The 17,755-nt window shown below is 46.6% G+C and overlaps 1 protein-coding gene across 1 annotated transcript; it reads left to right on the top strand.

Moving 5' to 3' along the window:
* Positions 1-5,897: 5,897 nt before the first annotated feature.
* Positions 5,898-14,656, top strand: CA9 (carbonic anhydrase 9). Its single transcript, XM_043978772.1, has 11 exons — positions 5,898-6,279; positions 8,211-8,240; positions 8,757-8,927; positions 9,137-9,279; positions 9,386-9,478; positions 9,934-10,000; positions 12,179-12,336; positions 12,840-13,005; positions 13,101-13,127; positions 14,035-14,116; positions 14,563-14,656. Exons 1-11 carry the CDS (start codon positions 5,898-5,900, stop codon positions 14,627-14,629), a joined length of 1,386 nt encoding a protein of 461 aa, XP_043834707.1. The 3' UTR covers positions 14,630-14,656.
* The last annotated feature ends 3,099 nt before the right edge of the window (positions 14,657-17,755 follow it).

Here is a 17,755-nt window from a genome sequence, read left to right as displayed (position 1 = left end):
AATTGGATAATATTTGTAAAGTGCTCAGCATGATGCCTGGCACTTAGTTAGTGCTTAATAAATGTGTGTTTCCTTCCTTGTGTTCTTTCTTTCCCCACCTGCTAGAACCCCCTGGCTTCCTTCAAGGTTCAGCTCAGACGCCACCTCCTATATTAAGCTTCTCCTATTATTAATGTTCTCCCTCCCTATATTATGTCATATGTGTTTTATATCTAATTATCTGTGTGCATGGTGTTCTTCCCAATAGAATATGAACTCCTTGAGGGGAGAGATTGTATCTTATTTTTATTAGCATCTCTCTCCCACCGCTTAACACAATGCATTACCTGTATTAAGTTGTTGTTGTTGTTGAATGAATTTTAGAGGCCAGCGGGAGAGAATCAAGGGAGACTTCCTGGCAAAGATGCCATTTTAGCTGACCCTTGAAGGATAGGTAGTATTTCCATAGGAAATGGGACGGGGCAGGGGGGAATGAAGGGAAGTAATATGTAACCTAAGCTCTATAGCAATAGAATGGAAGATTTGATTAGGAAACCAACTCCTCTCATAAACCCTCCGAGCCTACTCAAGCCAATTAATGAGATGATATGTTTGAACAACACAACAAAAAGACCCTCATCTGGTGGCCAACCCTTTGGCGACAAGTCTCTTCAAACTTGGACAACAAACAGGCTCGTCCTTGAAACCTTTCCATCTCCCTCCTTTGAACAAGTACTTTGTACCTATTGTGGGGTGATTGGCCAAATCAATAGCTTATCTCCCCTACCAGAAGTAAGATCCTTACTTGGGGGACACTTGGTTCCTAGTGACCAAAGACTCTATCCCAAGTGACTGCAGAGACAAGCCTTAAGTAATTAGAGGTGGCAAGTTTTGGAGTTGCTCGAGACAAGATGGTGAAATCATTGAATACCTATAGTCACTCTTGAGTGACAGTGAAGACAACTCCATGTTCTGCTATTTCTTGCTGAATCAAAACAAAGCTTTAGTGTTATAGCTGTGATGGAGGAATATAGACACTGTCTGAGCAAGTCCTATGAAGAAGATCCTTCTCAAGTTAGGGCTGGGCTGGACTTTTTTTAATCTTTTGAGAGGACAAAATGATTGAGGATAGTACAGAGCAGATGAAAGAAATGAGGACATGCAAAGTTAGGAGATAAACAAAGGCATACCATCCCCACAATAAAGCAAGACAAAGAAATTTGGAAAGATTTTGAAACCAATGTGACTTCGGACAAGGAATAATGAAGCTTGCCTCTGGCTTTTTACCCAAAAGGGTGAGGGATTAGAAGTGCAGAATGAGATTTGAGATTTGTTTTGTTTGAAACTTGTTTGTTTCACATACACACACACACACACACACACACACACACACACACAGGAGCTCTATTATGAGGGTGGTAAGGGATGACTTAGTGGAAAGTCACCAACATGCAAAAAAGAAAAGAATATCAATGTACCACAAAAACTCAAAGAGAAAATAAAAAGTTCACAATGGGACACAGTTGAACAATTTCATTACTACTATATTGAATTGAATACTAATTTCTTTTAAAACAAACTGTAAGGCACATAGTTTATAATTTCACACAAAATCTCCTTTTTTTGTTCTTTGTTTGAGGGAAGAAGGGGAATTAACATTTATTAAGCACCTACTATGTGTCTGGCTCTGTGCTAGGCACTTTTTACACATATCTTATTTGATCCTCACAACAATCCTGGGAGGTAGGTGCTATTTTTATCCTCATTTTACAATTGAGGAAACTGAGGCAAACATTGGTTAAGCGACTTGCCTGGGGTCATCCAGCAAGTAAATGTCGGAGGCTGGATTTGAATTCAAATCTTCCTGATTCCAAACTCAGCCCTCTAACCACTGAGCTGCCATCTGCCTCTGAATGTTGGCTGAATATTGATTATTGTAAAGTTCATAAGCAAAGTGGAAATGTTAAAATTAAATGAAGGCACACAAAGTTGGGATCCAAGCCTGAATTAGTGGGGCTCAACAACCAAGCTGTGGTTTGGAACATGCTAGAGGAGGGAGGAATAAAATATTAATAGGTAACTGATTACAGCAAGTCTAGCATATATTTTCATTGTTCCCCCAGAAGGAAACAAGGTCTTCCATTGTCCTTCATGATAGAAATATCTAGTCTATCCATAGCCTTTAGAAGGAACAACAGACTTCCAGAAGCAAAACAAAATTTTGGTTCTAGAATCCTGATCTCACCAGAAACCAAGTCCCAAGAACTGGAGGCAAGGCCTCCATGGTGAGAAGTAAGGCGCTTGAGTAACTTCAAACATTGCTTCAGAGTGACTCAAGACACAAACCACAAGCAATGGGAGATATGGCTCTGAGTGATCCTAGACTCACCAACAAGGGAATTCTTAGGAGCCCCAAAGTACCAGAGTCACAGCCCTTAACTGAGACACACCCCTGAGTTGTTGTTTAAACATATTAGTAGACACAATTTGAGGCTTGGCTCCTGAGTGGCACCTTATAGATTTCCTCATATGAAAATGGCTTCCAGGGTCCCTTCCTATTCTAAATACAATAACTCAGACACAGGGAAAAAGAGTGATTCTGTGTGACACTGTGGGGTCCAGGTACAAGGGACTGGAGAGACCATGCTCCATGTTGCTAGATATCTGGGCCTTAGGACCAGATACTTAGCTTCCCTGTGATAAAAGACATGATTCTGAGTGATTGGAGATATAGTTCTAGGAAAAGAGGCCTGCTCCACTTTGCCCCAATTACCAGAGCAGTACTATGCACCAGGATGAGAGTGAAGTATAAGGAAATTGAGGGAATTGAGGGGATTTAGGATGGAAAGTGATTAATAAAAGTGGTTAACTAGGGTCAGGTAGGTGGCACAGTGGATAGAGCACCAGCCCCGGATTCAGGAGGACCTGAATTCAAATCTGACCTTAGACACTTAACAATTACTAGCTGTATGGCCCTGGGCAAGTCACTTAACCCCAATTGCCTCACCAAAAAAAATTTTAAAAATAAAATAAAATAAAAGTGGTTCATTGAGTGAACCACACTGAATCCATATTGTGACTCAATTCTGAAGCTAGCTCAGTTCCCTTTCTATTCAATTATGGGTCTAGTTCAAATTCTGTTTTGTGAGAAAACTTTATTAAGCTGTGGGAATTGGGAGAAAACCTTATTGTATTGTTTGAAGCTAGTCCTGCTTGTCTGGGAAACTGGACCACCACTTCCTGCTGCTTAGAGACCCTTAACCAAGGGCCTAGGTTATACTCACCAGAAGCCCGGTCAGCTCCAAAGATTGATGAAAAGAGTTTTCTCAACAATTGTACATCTCAAGCAACCCATATGTTTTATCTGAAAACTGGCTCCATAGTGATCAATCAGTTACTATTTCCATGTTCCTTTTATTGCTTCCAGACACTTGTGGGGAAAGGGACATCTCTTTTTCTGAATTCAGCAAATTGTACCTGTTTGCTCTCTCCCTCTGGACTTGGAAAGTCCCTGTTTTCATCCCAGTAGAAATCAGGTTACCTAATATATTGTTTCCTTTTAATTAACTGGACTTATTTGATTAATTGTTTTTAATGTATAAAAGTCTTCCCCCCCCATCTTTGTCCAGGATAAGCTGAGGAGGTCTGGTCCAGGTTTGTTGGACAATTGCCATGCATTGCTTAATAAATTGATATGTTCAGAAGATTGAACCTTTATTTCCTCAGTCATTTCATTTTTCACTTGCCACAGGAAAGATGCGTGAAGAGTAAGTGATTAGTCAATACAGGCTAAATACATTTAGTCCACCCCATTCCCCACTCATTCTGATTTCCAATAGTGAGTATTGGCCTGAGGTCAAAGTTGACATCCTTATCTAGGGGGTATAGTGGCTAGATCACTGGCCTTCATATCAGGAAGATGAGTTCAAATCCAGCCTCACACAAGCAAGTGGACTCACTGTGTGACTGGGTTGCTAGCCTTAGGGACCAGACATTTTACTTTAGCATGATGAAAGACATGATTCTAAGTGATCACTTAACCTCTCTCTCAGCTTCAGTTTCCTCATTTGTAAAATATGGAAAATAATAGCACCTGACTCACAAGGTTATTGTGAGGATCAAGTTAAATAACATATGTAGTGTCTTAGAGATGTTAAGGCATGATATAAATGCCAGGTGTTATTATCATCATTGTTATTGTGGTGGTGGTGGTGGTGGTTCAGAGAATGCAGAGACATGGAGTTAGAAACATTGAGAGAGGGGCAGCTAGGTGGCGCAGATTCAGGAGGACCTGAGTTCAAAGCCAGCCTCAGACACTTAACACTTACTAGCTGTGTGACCTTGGGAAAGTCACTTAACCCCAATTGCTTCACCAAAAAAAAAGAAAGAAAGAAAAGAAACATTGAGAGAGACAAAAAGGAAGAAATATTTTGAGGGCAGGGATGAAAGAGAGCAAGGAAGAAGAGAAGTGGAAGGTCAGGGGAGGAGAGAGAGAGAGAATATGAATGAAGAGGCAACAGTAAGCCATATTTGGGACTGATGAGACAGATGATAGAAGACAGAGAGGGAGCTGAGATTCCTTCTTGCCCAAGGTCCAATAGCTAGTAAATGCTGAAGTTAGGACTTGAACCCAGTTCTTGTGCTTCAGAGTTCAAAGGTTCTTCCTACTGAATTGTACCATTGTCTTGGACATTAGGCAATGAAATTGAAAAGATGTGGAGTCAGAGGATTTGGGTATGAATCTTACTTCTGCCACTTCCTACCTATATGACCTTGAGCAAATCACTTAAACTCTATGGGGCTTAATTTCCTCATCTGTACAATGAGGGATTTGAATTAAATGATCTTTAAGGTCCTTCCCAGACTTAGATACTAAGACCAAGGGACAAAAGGCAGAGCAGGGATAAACAGACAGAGTGACCCAAAGGACAGAGAGACTCCAGGAGTACAAAGGTCCAAACACTAGCTAGCTTCAGGATTAGCTTCTTTGAGACTCAGTTTCCTCCCCTGTAGAGTGAGGAGGAGGGGCTAACTGATCTATTTTAAGGGTCTATGAGACCCACAGACACAGATGATGCTGAGACAGACAGATGCAGGCACAGAAAGAGAGGCTGGCACAAAGACAGGGAGATGAACCAAGACACAAAGCCACAGTAAAATGGAGTCAGAGGTAGGAAATGTAGAGGTACCCACAGCCACAAAGACCCACAGACAGACATAAAAATAGATTCCTGCATTCAATGAGAGAGACTTGGTCAAATTCAAAGTCTCACACATACAGAGATGTTCAGGGACAAAGCAGTCACCCACTCTGAGATATATACAGATATGGTGAGATGCATAAATGTATTGAGACAAATACACAGAGATCCCTCACATCCAAAGGCACACGCATTCACATATGCCACAATTTAGGCTCCCTGTCCAGCCTCTGCCCCTCCTACACTTCACAGCTGGATCAAGCAAGTCCTATCTGAGGGCAGAGCCCCCTGCCATCCCCACACCACTACCTCCAGACCCTGTGGCTTGGGAAACAAAAAGATCCCTGGGATCTTTCTTGCTGGGGACTGCCCTCTCCTTCTGTTCCCTTTAAGCCCCATCAGCTGAAGGAAGAGTTGGGTCAGGCAGGCAGTTTTGGTACCAGGAAGGAGAATGCTCTGTGCACACTAGTGCCTTGCGCCAAGAGCCCAGCCTAGAACATTGATAAACTCTGCCTAAGCACACACCTGCCCTGCCAACCCTCATTGCATATGGGGCAGTGGGCCAGGCCAGGAAGACTTTGGTTCCATCACTATAAAAGGGCTCTCTCTGTGAGTCACCCTGCTCCCCTGCCCCTCCCCACACAGCTCTGGCTCTGCTAGCACGTACAGACCGTAGGCACCACCACCAGGGTATTCACCTCCCAGTCTGCAAGCAGCATGGCTCCCCCTTGCCCAGGCTGCTTTTTCCTTTTATCCCCAGCCAGGGCCCCCATCTCTCTGCTGTTGCTCCTCCTGCTGCTGGTCCCCTCCCACCCCTACAGCGTGGTAGGAAGAGAGAGGGACTCATCTGAAGAGGAGGGAGATCCCCTTGGGGCAGAGGGTATACCCCAAGAGGAGAAGCCACCTGGAGAAGAGGAGCTCTCCAGTGAGGGAGAAACACCTGGCCAGGTTGAGCCATCCAAGGAAGAGGATACACCCAGGGAGGAGGTCCCACCCAGGGAAGAAGATCCGCCCAGAGAGGAGGATCCACTCATTGTTAAGGATTCTCCGGCCCCTGAAGATAATCTTGGTCCCCACAGGAACACTCCAGAAAAGAAAGGTTAGTTTTCCTTTGTATCTTTCTGCCCCTCAACCAGCCCCCTGTCTCAACCCCTCCCCCAGGGTCCAAGTATTTAATCCCTCTTTCCACCCTGCACAGGGTGAGAAAGAGAGGAAAGAATGGGAGTGAAAAGAGTAGAGACTGCTATGTGTTGGGCAGGGGAATGGCACAAAGGGAAGAGGGAGAGGGAAGGAGAGGATGAGGGAAAGGTTGGCTTGGGGCTTTGCTGTTTCATCTAGGGTCCATATCTTCTGCAAGAAATGGTGTGCCCTTAAAAAAAATGGTGTGCCCTTGTTTCCCCCTGAACTTTTTCTAAATTCATCAGGGAGAGAGAAAAGGAAGGGGGAAAGGAGGAAGGAAGGAAGAAAAAAGGAAAGGAAGAAAGGAAGGGGAGAGGAAGAGAGGGAGAAAATGGGAAAGCTTGAGCTGGGAAGGGAGGGAAGGAAGGAGGGGAATTGGAGGGGAGCAGATGGAGTGAGACAGAAAAGGGAGAAGAAAGGAGAAAGTAAGGGGAAGAGAAGAAGGGGGAAGGGAACAAAAACTAAGGGAAAGATAAAGTGAGGAATGTGAGGGGGGAAGAGGAGAAATTAGAGCAAAATGAGGAGGTAAGAAAAGAAGAGAGGGATGGGCAGCTAAGTGGGGCAATGGATTAGAGCACCCACCCTGGAGTCAGGAGGACCTGAGTTCAAATCTGGCCTCAGATACTTACTAACTTTGTGACACTGGACAAGTCATTTAATCTTGATTGCCTAAAAGAAAGGGGAGGGGGAAGGGAAGAAGGAGAAGAAAGAAAGAAGATGAGGAAAGAGAGAGGAGATAAATAGGAAAAAAAGGGGAAAATGGAAAGATAAGAAGGAAAAAGAAATAGATGATAGATGATACTATGTGCCTGGCACTGTGCTAAGAGCTAGGGGTAGAAATATGGGCCCGAAAGAGAATTCCTACCATTGAGGAGTTTACATTCCAGAAGGCAAGGGCAGCATAAAAGGGAATTACAAAGTCAGGTGATGCAGCATGGTGAGGAGAGATGGGGTTTTGCTACATAGCCAGGGAACTCAGGGTCAGAGAAAGGAGACAGGGAAAAGGAAAAGAAAGAAAAGAAGGAGAGATGGGGGAGGGAAGAGGAGCAAAGGAACAGAGAAACAGGAATGAAATTGGGAGAGGAGAAAGGGAAAGAAGGGAGCAGAGAAAGGAAGAAGAGAAAGGAGGGAGAAGGAGAATAAGGGGGAAAGGGACAAGTGAGAAGAAAAGGAGAAAGAAGACAAAGGACCCTCCCACTTCTGCCTTTGTGGTCAGTCTTCCAGCACGGTGCCTGGCAAACAGTAGTGGAGAAAAGCCTGGTGATTGATTTTCAAAGGAGGGAAAGAAAAAGAAAGGGAGAAAAATGAAGAGAAAAGGGAATGAGCATTGAAATGGATTGACCAAGGTCACATGGCTGGTGGAAAAGATGGGGATTAGAATTTAAATGTCCAAATCCCCTTTGTAGGAGTCATAGGAAGAGATTATTTACATAGGGTTTTAAAGCTTACAAAACACTTTAGTTTCCTCATGCTGGAGTTCCCTTCAGATAAAATCACAGAAGCAGTGTCCTTACTGAGACTAAACAATTCTTGTGAAATTGGTTCTACAAGTACTATCACTGCCTCACAGATGAGGAGGATGAGACTCTGAAAGGATAAGGGTCTTGGAGTCCAAGGTCCCAGAGCTAGTAACTGTCAAGAAGCAGGATTGGAATCTAGGTTTTCCTAACTCCAAGCCCAGGGCTAAGTCATGCTGGCTGGCAAGAAGTGGGAGTAACACGAACAGAAGTGGGAGAGAGTGGAAACGTGGAAAGCAGGGGAGGATGAGGCAAGCTGCCAACTCAGTATTGAGCCATACGTTCCATGCTGGCCCTGGGGGAACCAATGTCTTCATTTCCCTTATTGTTGTAGATGATGACCATCAACACTGGCGCTACGGAGGTGAGATGCCACTTAGTCTTCTAACACCGTCCCCGTCCCCCCCATCTCACAAGATCCCCACCTTCAGTCATCACCAGATCTGCTGGACCCTCAGTCCTTAAGCTGATCATGACCGCTTCCCACATTCCAGCCCTGCGCCGCCAACACCTCCCATGTGCCCTTCCTCTCCCTTCCCCACTTCATTCCTCCTCTCCTCTTCACCCCTCCTCTCTTCCTCTCCCCTGTCTCCTCTTTCCCTCTTTCTTCTTGCCCTTCTTTCCCTTCTATTCTTTCTCATATCGCCATTCTTCCCTCTCCTCTCTCTCCTAAGCCCCTCCAACATTCACTACCTGAGCCAAATAACCTGACCTTGCTTCCCCCCTCTCCCCAACTTGAGCCAATCATCCCTGACCTTTGGCTCCCTATCAGTCTTCTTCCTTTCTGGCCCCGCCCTCATGCCCCCCCCCCCTTTTACTGACCCTCACTGTCCCCTTCCTGGACTTCTCCTTAATCTCCACCTAACCACACTGTTCGCAGGAGGCCCCCTCTGGCCCCGGGTCTCCCGAGCCTGCGGGGGACACCTTCAGTCGCCAGTGGACATCCGGCCGGACTCCACCTATTTCAGGTCGGACCTGGTGCCCCCCCAGCTCCACGGCTTCTTCCTGTCCCCAGACCAGCCTCTAAAGTTACAAAACAACGGCCATACAGGTGAGGCAAAGTAGGCCGCTGCTCTAGGATGGTGGGCCTGAAGGGGCGGGGCCATGGCTGGGGGTGGGGCTCTGGAGGAGGGAGGGGAGGGGGAGGTGTCACTACCCGGTCCGGGCCACGCCGAAGGCATGGACCTGGCGTCAGGAGGTGAGACCTCCGGGAGTCGCAGATGCTCCTCTTCTCACTGTTTCCTCCCCTCTCTCCCCCAGTGCAGCTAACGCTGCCCCCAGGATTGTGGATGACATTGGGCCTGGGGACAGAGTACCGGGCCCTGCAGTTACATTTCCACTGGGGGGCACGTGGGGTGCCTGGCTCCGAGCATACAGTCAATGGTCACCGGTTTCCAGCTGAGGTGAGCAGAAGGTCGAGGTCAGCGTTGCGGGGCTGGGTTTAGCCGCTGCAGACTTTTGGGAGGTTTTGTTTGGGGGGTTGGGGTCAAGTGTCAGTTCTCATTCTAGATTCATGTAGTTCACCTCAACACCCGATTCGACACGGTGGAAGAAGCCTTGGGGCAGGCGGGAGGCCTGGCGGTATTGGCTGCCTTCCTTCAGGTACTGCCCCTGAGAATCCTGTGACTGGATGCCCTTGACCCCGGAGCCTGCAATCTCCATACCCAGCAGACCTTGATCTATGCATTCTGTGACACAGGATGCATGATCCCCAGGGACACCCCAGAACCCTCACCCTCAGCCTCCCTTCTTCCGAGACCCTTGATCGCAAGATCCACAACCCTTTCCCTGGGATTTCCAGTATCTGCACCCTCTTAAACCCTTCTATCTTTTCCCATTCTCTGGGGACCCAAAAGGACCTGGTCTGTAAGCAGCCTTCCGCCTTCCCTCCAATCTCAGTACGGTGCAAGGTGGGGAAAGCCTGGGGCGATGGAAGGAAGGGCATTGGAAGGAAGTTCTATTGGAGCCCCTCTTGCATCAGTCCCCAACCTCATCCCCCTCCCTAATCTCCCTTCTGGATCCTTGTCTTGTGTCGGAATGTGTGTCTCCCCACTAAGGAGGGCCCCGAGGAGAATGATGCCTATGAACAGCTACTCTCACATCTTGGGGCAATTGATGAGGAAGGTTAGTTGTTGCCTTTGCCTATTTCTCCACTCCTACCTCTATGGGACTATCCTTTAGAGAGACCCTGAGGGGAAAGATTTGGCCCCTTCCCTAAAGGGGCTCAGGTAACAGTTTAGAAACTACATAATTAGTGATAGCTTTATTACCCTAAAATGAAGGAAGACAGGAAAGAGAAACCTACCAACAAGTACAAAGAGGCAGCATGGTATAGGGTGTGGAGTATTGTGGAGGCAGGAAGATCTGGGTTCAGATCCTCTCTCTGATCCTTACTAAGTTGTGTGACCTTGGGCATTCACTACCTCTCTGCCTCAGTTTCCTCATTTATGAAATGAAGGGGTTCAACTAGATCACCTTTACTCCTAGTATCTGAGTATCTGATACCAAGGGGTTTTATACAAACCAAATAAACAGTAAAATCCTCAGTAAGTTTTCTGGGTGACTAAGGGTTTACCTCCTTAAATACCACAATTAAAAAATTATCCATCTTGGGTGGATATCTTTCTAATATGTATTGCATACTTTCTGGCCCTCTTAAACATTGGGTACAAATAGAATATAGTCTTATCTTGATGACTTGGTCAACATTTATTTTAGACTAGACCTGTGTTTTTTTTATTGGCATAGGAAACTCCCTATTCCAGGACAGACCAGTACCTGCTTGGGGGCATTGAGAGATTAAGTGATTTGCCCAGTATATGTCTGAGGCAGAGCACTGAATGCCAGGGTCTTTCTGCTTTCTGTCCACCCTGTCATTATCCCTATCTTTGTCATCATTAGGAAGACTAATTGTACTGTTCTTGGATGCCTTGAGAGCCCATTGAGATAGAGATAGAGATAGAGATAGAGATAGAGATAGAGATAGAGATAGAGATAGAGATAGAGATAGAGATAGAGATAGAGATAGAGATAGAGATAGAGATAGAGATAGAGATAGAGATAGAGATAGAGATAGAGATAGAGATAGAGATAGAGATAGAGATAGAGATAGAGATAGAGATAGAGATAGAGATAGAGATAGGGTCGATTGCTCATGCTTCACTTGGGGACCTGGGAGATGCAGAGCAGCAGTACCTCTGTACTCAAGAGGTTCAAGTCTGATTGGATGTGCTTTTTCAAATGATTCTGTCTGCCTCTGATAGTTCGATACTGCCAGGGTACCAGCTTCCCCTTCTCTCTGCTTGGCTGCCTTTAGGGCCCCCATGCCCACTTTTAACTTGTTAGTTAGAAGCAATCAGATTACCAAATCTGTTGGGATTATGTGTAAAATAAGAGTCAATAGTCTCATACAGAGGGTGTCTGTGGCTTTCCTGTGCATGGGCTTTATTGCATGAATCTTGAAATATCTAGTTTGATTACTATGGGGCCCTTTTTGTTCCTACTTCCAGATCAGTAAGGGTTTCCTGTGTCTTTAAAAGTTAAAATGGGGGGCAGCTAGGTGGCGCAGTGGATAAAGCACTGGCCTTGGATTCAGGAGGATCTGAGTTCAAATCCAGCCTCAGACACTTGACACTTAACTAGCTGTGTGACCCTGGGCAAGTCACTTAACCCTCATTGCCCTGCAAAACAAAACAAAACAAAACAAAAACCCTAAAAACAAACAAACAAAAGTTAAAATGATCCAGAGTAAAGAAGTGATTGGGACTGGATAGGGTTAATCAAGAAACAATTCTGGTAGGAGGCATGGGGTATAGAGTGCTGGGCCTGGATTCTGGAGAGATCTGAATTCAAATCCCCTACCTCCTACCCCCCTGCCACTGTGTGACCATGGGCAAGTCAATTAAATGCTCTGAGCCTCAGTTTTCCCTACTGTAAAATGGGAATAACATTGTCTATAGTAGCTCATTTGTGAGGATCAAATGAGATCATGTAGGGAAAGCATTTTGCAAACTTCACAGCATGAAACGAGTGTTAAAAACACTCTTTAGAGGAGGAATGTCTGCTGTAGGCTGAGGTTCTGAGGCTACCTGGCCCTCAGAGAGACAGAGAAACAGAAATAGAGACAGAGACAGAGAGAAACAGAGACAGAGAGGGAGAGGGAAAGAGAGACAGAGGGAGAGAGAGAGAGAGACAGACAGAGACAGAGCCTGAGGAGACTCAAGTAGGACCCAAGAAAATGGAGGGAGGGCCAGACTTCCCACAATGATCTCCTGTTGGTAACTTTTCCCTTCTTTTGGACAGATTCAGAGACATGGATCTCAGGGCTAGATGTGTCTGCACTCTTGCCTCACAACCTCCACCGATATTTCCGCTATAAAGGATCTCTGACTACACCCCCCTGCTCTCAGGGGGTCATCTGGACAGTGTTCAATGAGACAGTGCTTCTGAGTGCTGAGCAGGTGGGTCTGTAGGGGAGAATGAAGCTGTGGGCAGAAGAAGGGGAGGACAGAAGGTAGGAGAACAGGGAAAGGCCATGTCAGGCCTAAGGGGAAAATTTGGGATATATGTGGTGGGAGCAGTGGGAGGGGTGAAGAGGAGATAGACAAGGAACAGGCAGGGTGGTGGGGAGATAAGGCAGGTATCTGGGCATATGATTCAGTGAGTACCAATGGGGACTGGGGTGGTGGTAGAGTAAGACTTCTCATCTCCCCTCAGTTCCTATGTTTGACCCCTCTCCTGTGACCCACCCTATGACCTATGACTTTTTTTTTTTTGCGGGGCAATGGGGGTTAAGTGACTTGCCCAGGATCACACAGCTAGTAAGTGTCAAGTGTCTGAGACTGGATTTGAACTCAGGTCCTCCTGACTCCAGGGCTAGTGCTTTATCCACTGCGCCACCTAGCTGCCCCATGACCTATGACTCTTAACCAAACCCCACTCCTGCCATTCCTGTCCCCACCAGCTCCAGATTCTGTCTGACTCTCTCTTGGGCCCTATGCATTCCCGGCTCCAACGGAACTTCAGGGTAACACAGCCTCTGAATGGGCGAATGATTGAGGCCTCCTTCCCTACTACTACCATTGCCACCAACATGCCACCGCACCCCAGGGACCCGGCTGCTGAGCCAGGTACAACCCTATTCCCTTTATCCCTGGATTCCCATGTCCCAGAATCTTAGCTTCAGCATCTGACTTTGCCATCTCCCTTTTCCTCCCCTATTCAGTGCATTCGAACTCCTGCCTGAGTATTGGTAAGTAAGAAGAAATCTTTCCTCCCCCTAATCCCTAAGGATCCCCAGTGGGCTTCCTCTGGAGCCTTCTTAGATGGCTGTGGCATCAATGTAGGTCAAGAAAATGGTGCATTTTGTCCTTTTTGCCCTGCTTTGCTACCACCACCTTTGATCTAATTAGGAATCCTATACCCAGCCCCCAGTTTATCCCTGTTACTACCCCCAATCCAGTGGCCTCTAGAGCACCCCCAGTCTGATGCTTCATAAGGATTTGTGTTGTTTTTCTGCTAGAGTGAGGGATTGGGGGTAGGGAGGGATGGCAGAGGGGAGTTTAAATAAAAGAGGAAAAATTGAAGTTCCCCAAATTTCATGGGAAAGGTTAGGGTGTCCATGGATCGCTTGGTGCCAGTTTTGAGCTCTGAGGGACCTCAAAAGGCATCCAATGTACCTCTTCATTTGACAGATAAGGAAATGAAGGCCCATGGAACTTAAATAACTTGCCCAAGGTCTCAGAGATTGTAAGCATCAAGGGTAGAATTTGAGCCTACGTCCTCTGACTCCCGAGGCAGAGCTCTTGCCGCTGTATGGCATCATTAGGTGTTAACTTTGCCTTTCCTTCCCCTTGATCCCACCCCTCCATCACCATTTCCTGCCCTTATGAACACAGATCTGATGTATGATTCTTCTTGCTCCATTATCCACACACAGCTGCCAATCCTGCCCTTATCATTTTTTTTTTTGGGTAGACTCCATTGGTAACTCTTCATAGGAGACATAGATTAGGCTGTTAGTTGCACTAAAGGCTTAAATGGGACTAATTTGCTTTATGTGGAAAAGACCTAATTGCCAATGACCTTCTTTTTTCACCTAAGCAGCCTCTTTCTCTCTTATCTCCATCATTCCCACCCCCAACATTTCTTTCCTACAGGGGACATCCTGGCCCTGATCTTTGGACTTCTCTTTGCTGTCACAATGGTGGCCTTCCTTCTCTATGTGAAGCATCAGAGGAGGTAAAGATGATATCATTTTTGAGTAAGAAGGAATTTTATGGTCATGGTAGGACAACCCCCTCAGTTTACAAATGAGGAAACTGAGCACCCAGAGGGGAAAAGTGCCCATCATTACACAGCTACTGTGAACACTATGTTTGGTCCCCTGAAACCCAGTTCCTCTTTCTTCATTTCATTCAGTGCCACTGACCTCTTGCCCTCTTCCCTATTACTCATCCCTTTACTTACACATAACTTAATTCTCATCCTCTGTACACATTCTGGACAACCCCAAAGCTTCCTCTCCTTATCCATCATTCCCTGACTCCAGGGCCTTTGCCATCTTAACTCAACCGATCCCAGACCCCCTTGGGCCACCTCAAGAGAACATGCAAATTCCCTGAAAGTGAGCACTGATTATATTGGCTTGTGATTAGAGTTTGACCCTGACCCCCTCTGTTTCCTAGGCCAAGGAGTGTTGCCAAACAGAATATCATCTACCACCCTACAGAGATGACGGAGACAGTCACCTAGCCAGGGTTGAGGATTGTCAGTCTGATCACAGAGTCCCAAAGAGTTGGGGGTGGGAACGAGCTCTTCCTCAACTGCTTCCCCTTCAATCCCCCTATATTTTTTTAAATAAATGTTTCTAATAAAATGCCCCCAAGTCTCATTTTATTGTCCATCCTTGGAGAAGGGGAGGATGGGGTTGATTTGTAGTCATTAAGTAGCTGCTACCGTGTTTCTGAGTAGACACAGTGGGAGGGAGGTTCTAATAAAAGAAATCTCCCTAACAAGTCAAGAGTAACAGTTAACATTTACATGTTGACTTCAAGCTTATACAGTGGCTTATATGTGTGCTATTTTTATCTGATCCTCTAAATGCTGCTGTTATCCTAGTTTTATGGAAAAGAAAACTGGGGCTGAGAGGGGTCTCAGTGACTCGTCCAGGGTCACTTGGATAGGAAGTGTCTGAGGTGGGGTTCAAACTCAACTCTGCTAAATCCTATGATCCACTTGTTGATTTCCATCTGAATAGGCTCCCCTCCCTGCTACATGATCTGTGAGGTCCCTTTCAACTCTGAAGTTCTTTGTTTCTTTCCATGGTTCTGTTGACCTAGTCCTGAATTAGGGAGCTACTATTTTGAGGAGAAGATATAACCCCAACTGGCTAGGATTTCTGGTGCTTTCTGGTCTTGATTTCTGGAGGAGAGTAAGTTGACAATACCGATAAAAACCCAGAAGTGATAGTAATTAATTCAGGAAGATACGAGGAACTGAACCAGGTATGCTTGGTGGGGAAGGGGCAGACGTGTGACATCACTTTGGTGAATCATGGGTATTGTGGGTTTTTTTTTCCTCCTTTTGATCTGATTTGGTATGAATTGGTTTATTTTTTTGCCATTTGATTTCCAAGCTTGCTTTCCAGTTCAATTTCCTGCCTATGGCTGGCCTCAGATTTCTCCCTGGGATGTGGTCCTCTCTCTCTCCCCCAACCTCCGTGATGCTCAATGTCTAGGGCAAGAGGGAAGTCTGAGGAAGATCAGAGACTGAACATGGCCGTAGACCAAGATCCACAGCTGAGTGTTTGTTTTTGTTTTTGGTGAGGCAATTGGGGTTAAGTGACTTGCCCAGGGTCACACAGCTAGTAAGTGTCAAGTGTCTGGGGCCAGATTTGAACTCAGGTCCTCCTGACTCCAGGGCTGGTGATCTATCCGCTGCGCCACCCAGCTGCCCCACACAGCTGAGTGTTGAGAGGGCAACCTGAACATTGTGTTGCCTCTATCTGGTTGCTTCTCCCAGAGATTGGGAGCTTCCTTCCCCAACAAAAGTTCCAAGTCCTCTTCTCCCCACAACTTTCAGGAAAAGGCATAGCTAGTCAGTGACCAAGATCATCTGGATTTGTGAAGCAGTCAGGCTATACAATGACATACTGCCCTCATGTAGCCTTGTAGCAAGGGAAACCTCCTGGAGAGCCTGAGTTCCTTTGGAATTTCCACTTCCTCCTGATCAGTGACCCCTCCCATTATAATTAGGAGAGGGGAAGAGAATGAGAATCCCAGAAGGACTTGACTCAGGTGTTGCAAGAGAAATCATTCCAAGTTTCAGAACTTTTTTGGGGGGGGTGGCAATGAGGGTTAAGTGACTTGTCCATGGTCACACAGCTAGTAAGTGTCAAGTGTCTGAGGCTGGATTTGAACTCAGGTCCTCCTGAATCTGGGGCCAGTGCTTTATCCACTTTGCCACCTAGCTGCCCACCTCCCCCCCCCCCCCCCGCCCCAAACTCTCTGACAATCCTTCCCTCCTTCCCCACCAAGAAACAGCTCATGCTGGTTGAGTTGGTGGTTTTAATGGGTCTGAAGTGCAAGGAAGGGTGCTCTGAACAGGGAGGCAGTGAAGAAAGGAAGGGATGTAAGGATGGGGGCAGCCAGGTTCGCCTGGGTCGGGCTGGGTCAGGCTGGGCCTCACAGGTTGTTGAGTTCCAGCAGCGTCTGGTCCAGGGTCTGGTGAATCTCTACGTTCTCCTCCTTGGCACTAGCCAAGGTCTCTGTGAAGGGGAATGGCAAACACATAGGGAGAGACACCAGGGAGGATGACGGGAATGTGATAGTGACGGCACGAGGGCGTGGTGTACAAAGATTGGACATGAACACAAAAGGAGGACATAGAAGACAAATACATGGGGCAACGGGACACATAGCGACAGAGGCAGGGAGAAGGGAGCATATGCGACACATCAAGGCAGGAATAGGAATACAAAGGTGACGTGGTGGAGATGGGGAAGGGAATATACACAGATGAACACGGAGGAGGGGATGGGGGTCAGGGGAGAGGGGATGACAGAGACAGGAAAGTGAAACAGGAACAGAGACACGGACAACTCCATTAGTCACCCTGGACACCAGTGCCACCCCACCCTGCATGGAAGGGTTGGAGAAGAAAGCTGGGAAGTGTTTTTTCTGTGTTTAAGTTTCTGAAGAAGAAATTAGTTGGAAAAGACAGAGACAGGGACAGGCTCAAAGGGAAAAGCTTGTCCCTTTAGCATCTGGGAGACTGCCTCTCCATCCCTCCCTGGGTAGTGCCTCCCCCTTGAGTACCTAATTCATCACCTTGGGTCCGGGGGAGGTTAAGACTGTGATCATTGATTGGGTAAATGTGAGTTCACAAGAATGCTCCTTGGGAGGGTTGGTGTGACACCGGAGTGGGTTGTATTATTCTTTTTTTTTTTTCTTTTTGCGGGGCAATGAGGGTTAAGTGACTTGCTCAGGGTCACACAGCTAGTGTCAAGAAATGTTAGTATTATTCTTTTTTTTTTTCGGAGTGGGTTGTGAAAGTACTGGTGAGATCATACGGGATGGTGAAGCATACAGGGATTAGGGGGTCAGTGATATCTGTGCAATGGTCAGTCACTTAGTGATGGCTGCAATAGAAGGTGACAGGGGTATTCTATGGTAGCTACAGGGGTCAGTAGGGAACACAGTGGTGCTCGATAGACTCACAGGGATGCCCTGTGAGAGAGTCTTTAATCAGTTGAGGTCATAGGGATACAATGGGAAGATGAGCGGGGTACTTGGTATGGAGCATCAGAGAAGTGCCAGGGAGCGCTCAGTGATGGACACACGGAGTAACATGCGAGAAGTGATGGTGAGAGAAACGTGG

This window comes from Dromiciops gliroides, chromosome 1, assembly GCF_019393635.1.
Source record: "Dromiciops gliroides isolate mDroGli1 chromosome 1, mDroGli1.pri, whole genome shotgun sequence".
Classification (NCBI taxonomy): domain Eukaryota; kingdom Metazoa; phylum Chordata; class Mammalia; order Microbiotheria; family Microbiotheriidae; genus Dromiciops; species Dromiciops gliroides.
The sequence above is the reverse complement of the archived record's forward strand: the minus strand, read 5'-3'. Positions and strand labels throughout refer to the sequence as shown.

What these genes read in the sequence shown, in the direction of transcription:
- CA9 (XM_043978772.1), top strand. Translation starts at nt 5,898, where the DNA reads ATGGCTCCCCCTTGCCCAGGCTGCTTTTTCCTTTTATCCCCAGCCAGG. An exon ending in GAACACTCCAGAAAAGAAAG is followed by an intron (nt 6,280 to 8,210) that starts GTTAGTTTTCCT and finishes TTATTGTTGTAG; the next exon opens with ATGATGACCATCAACACTGG. An exon ending in TCAACACTGGCGCTACGGAG is followed by an intron (nt 8,241 to 8,756) that starts GTGAGATGCCAC and finishes CACTGTTCGCAG; the next exon opens with GAGGCCCCCTCTGGCCCCGG.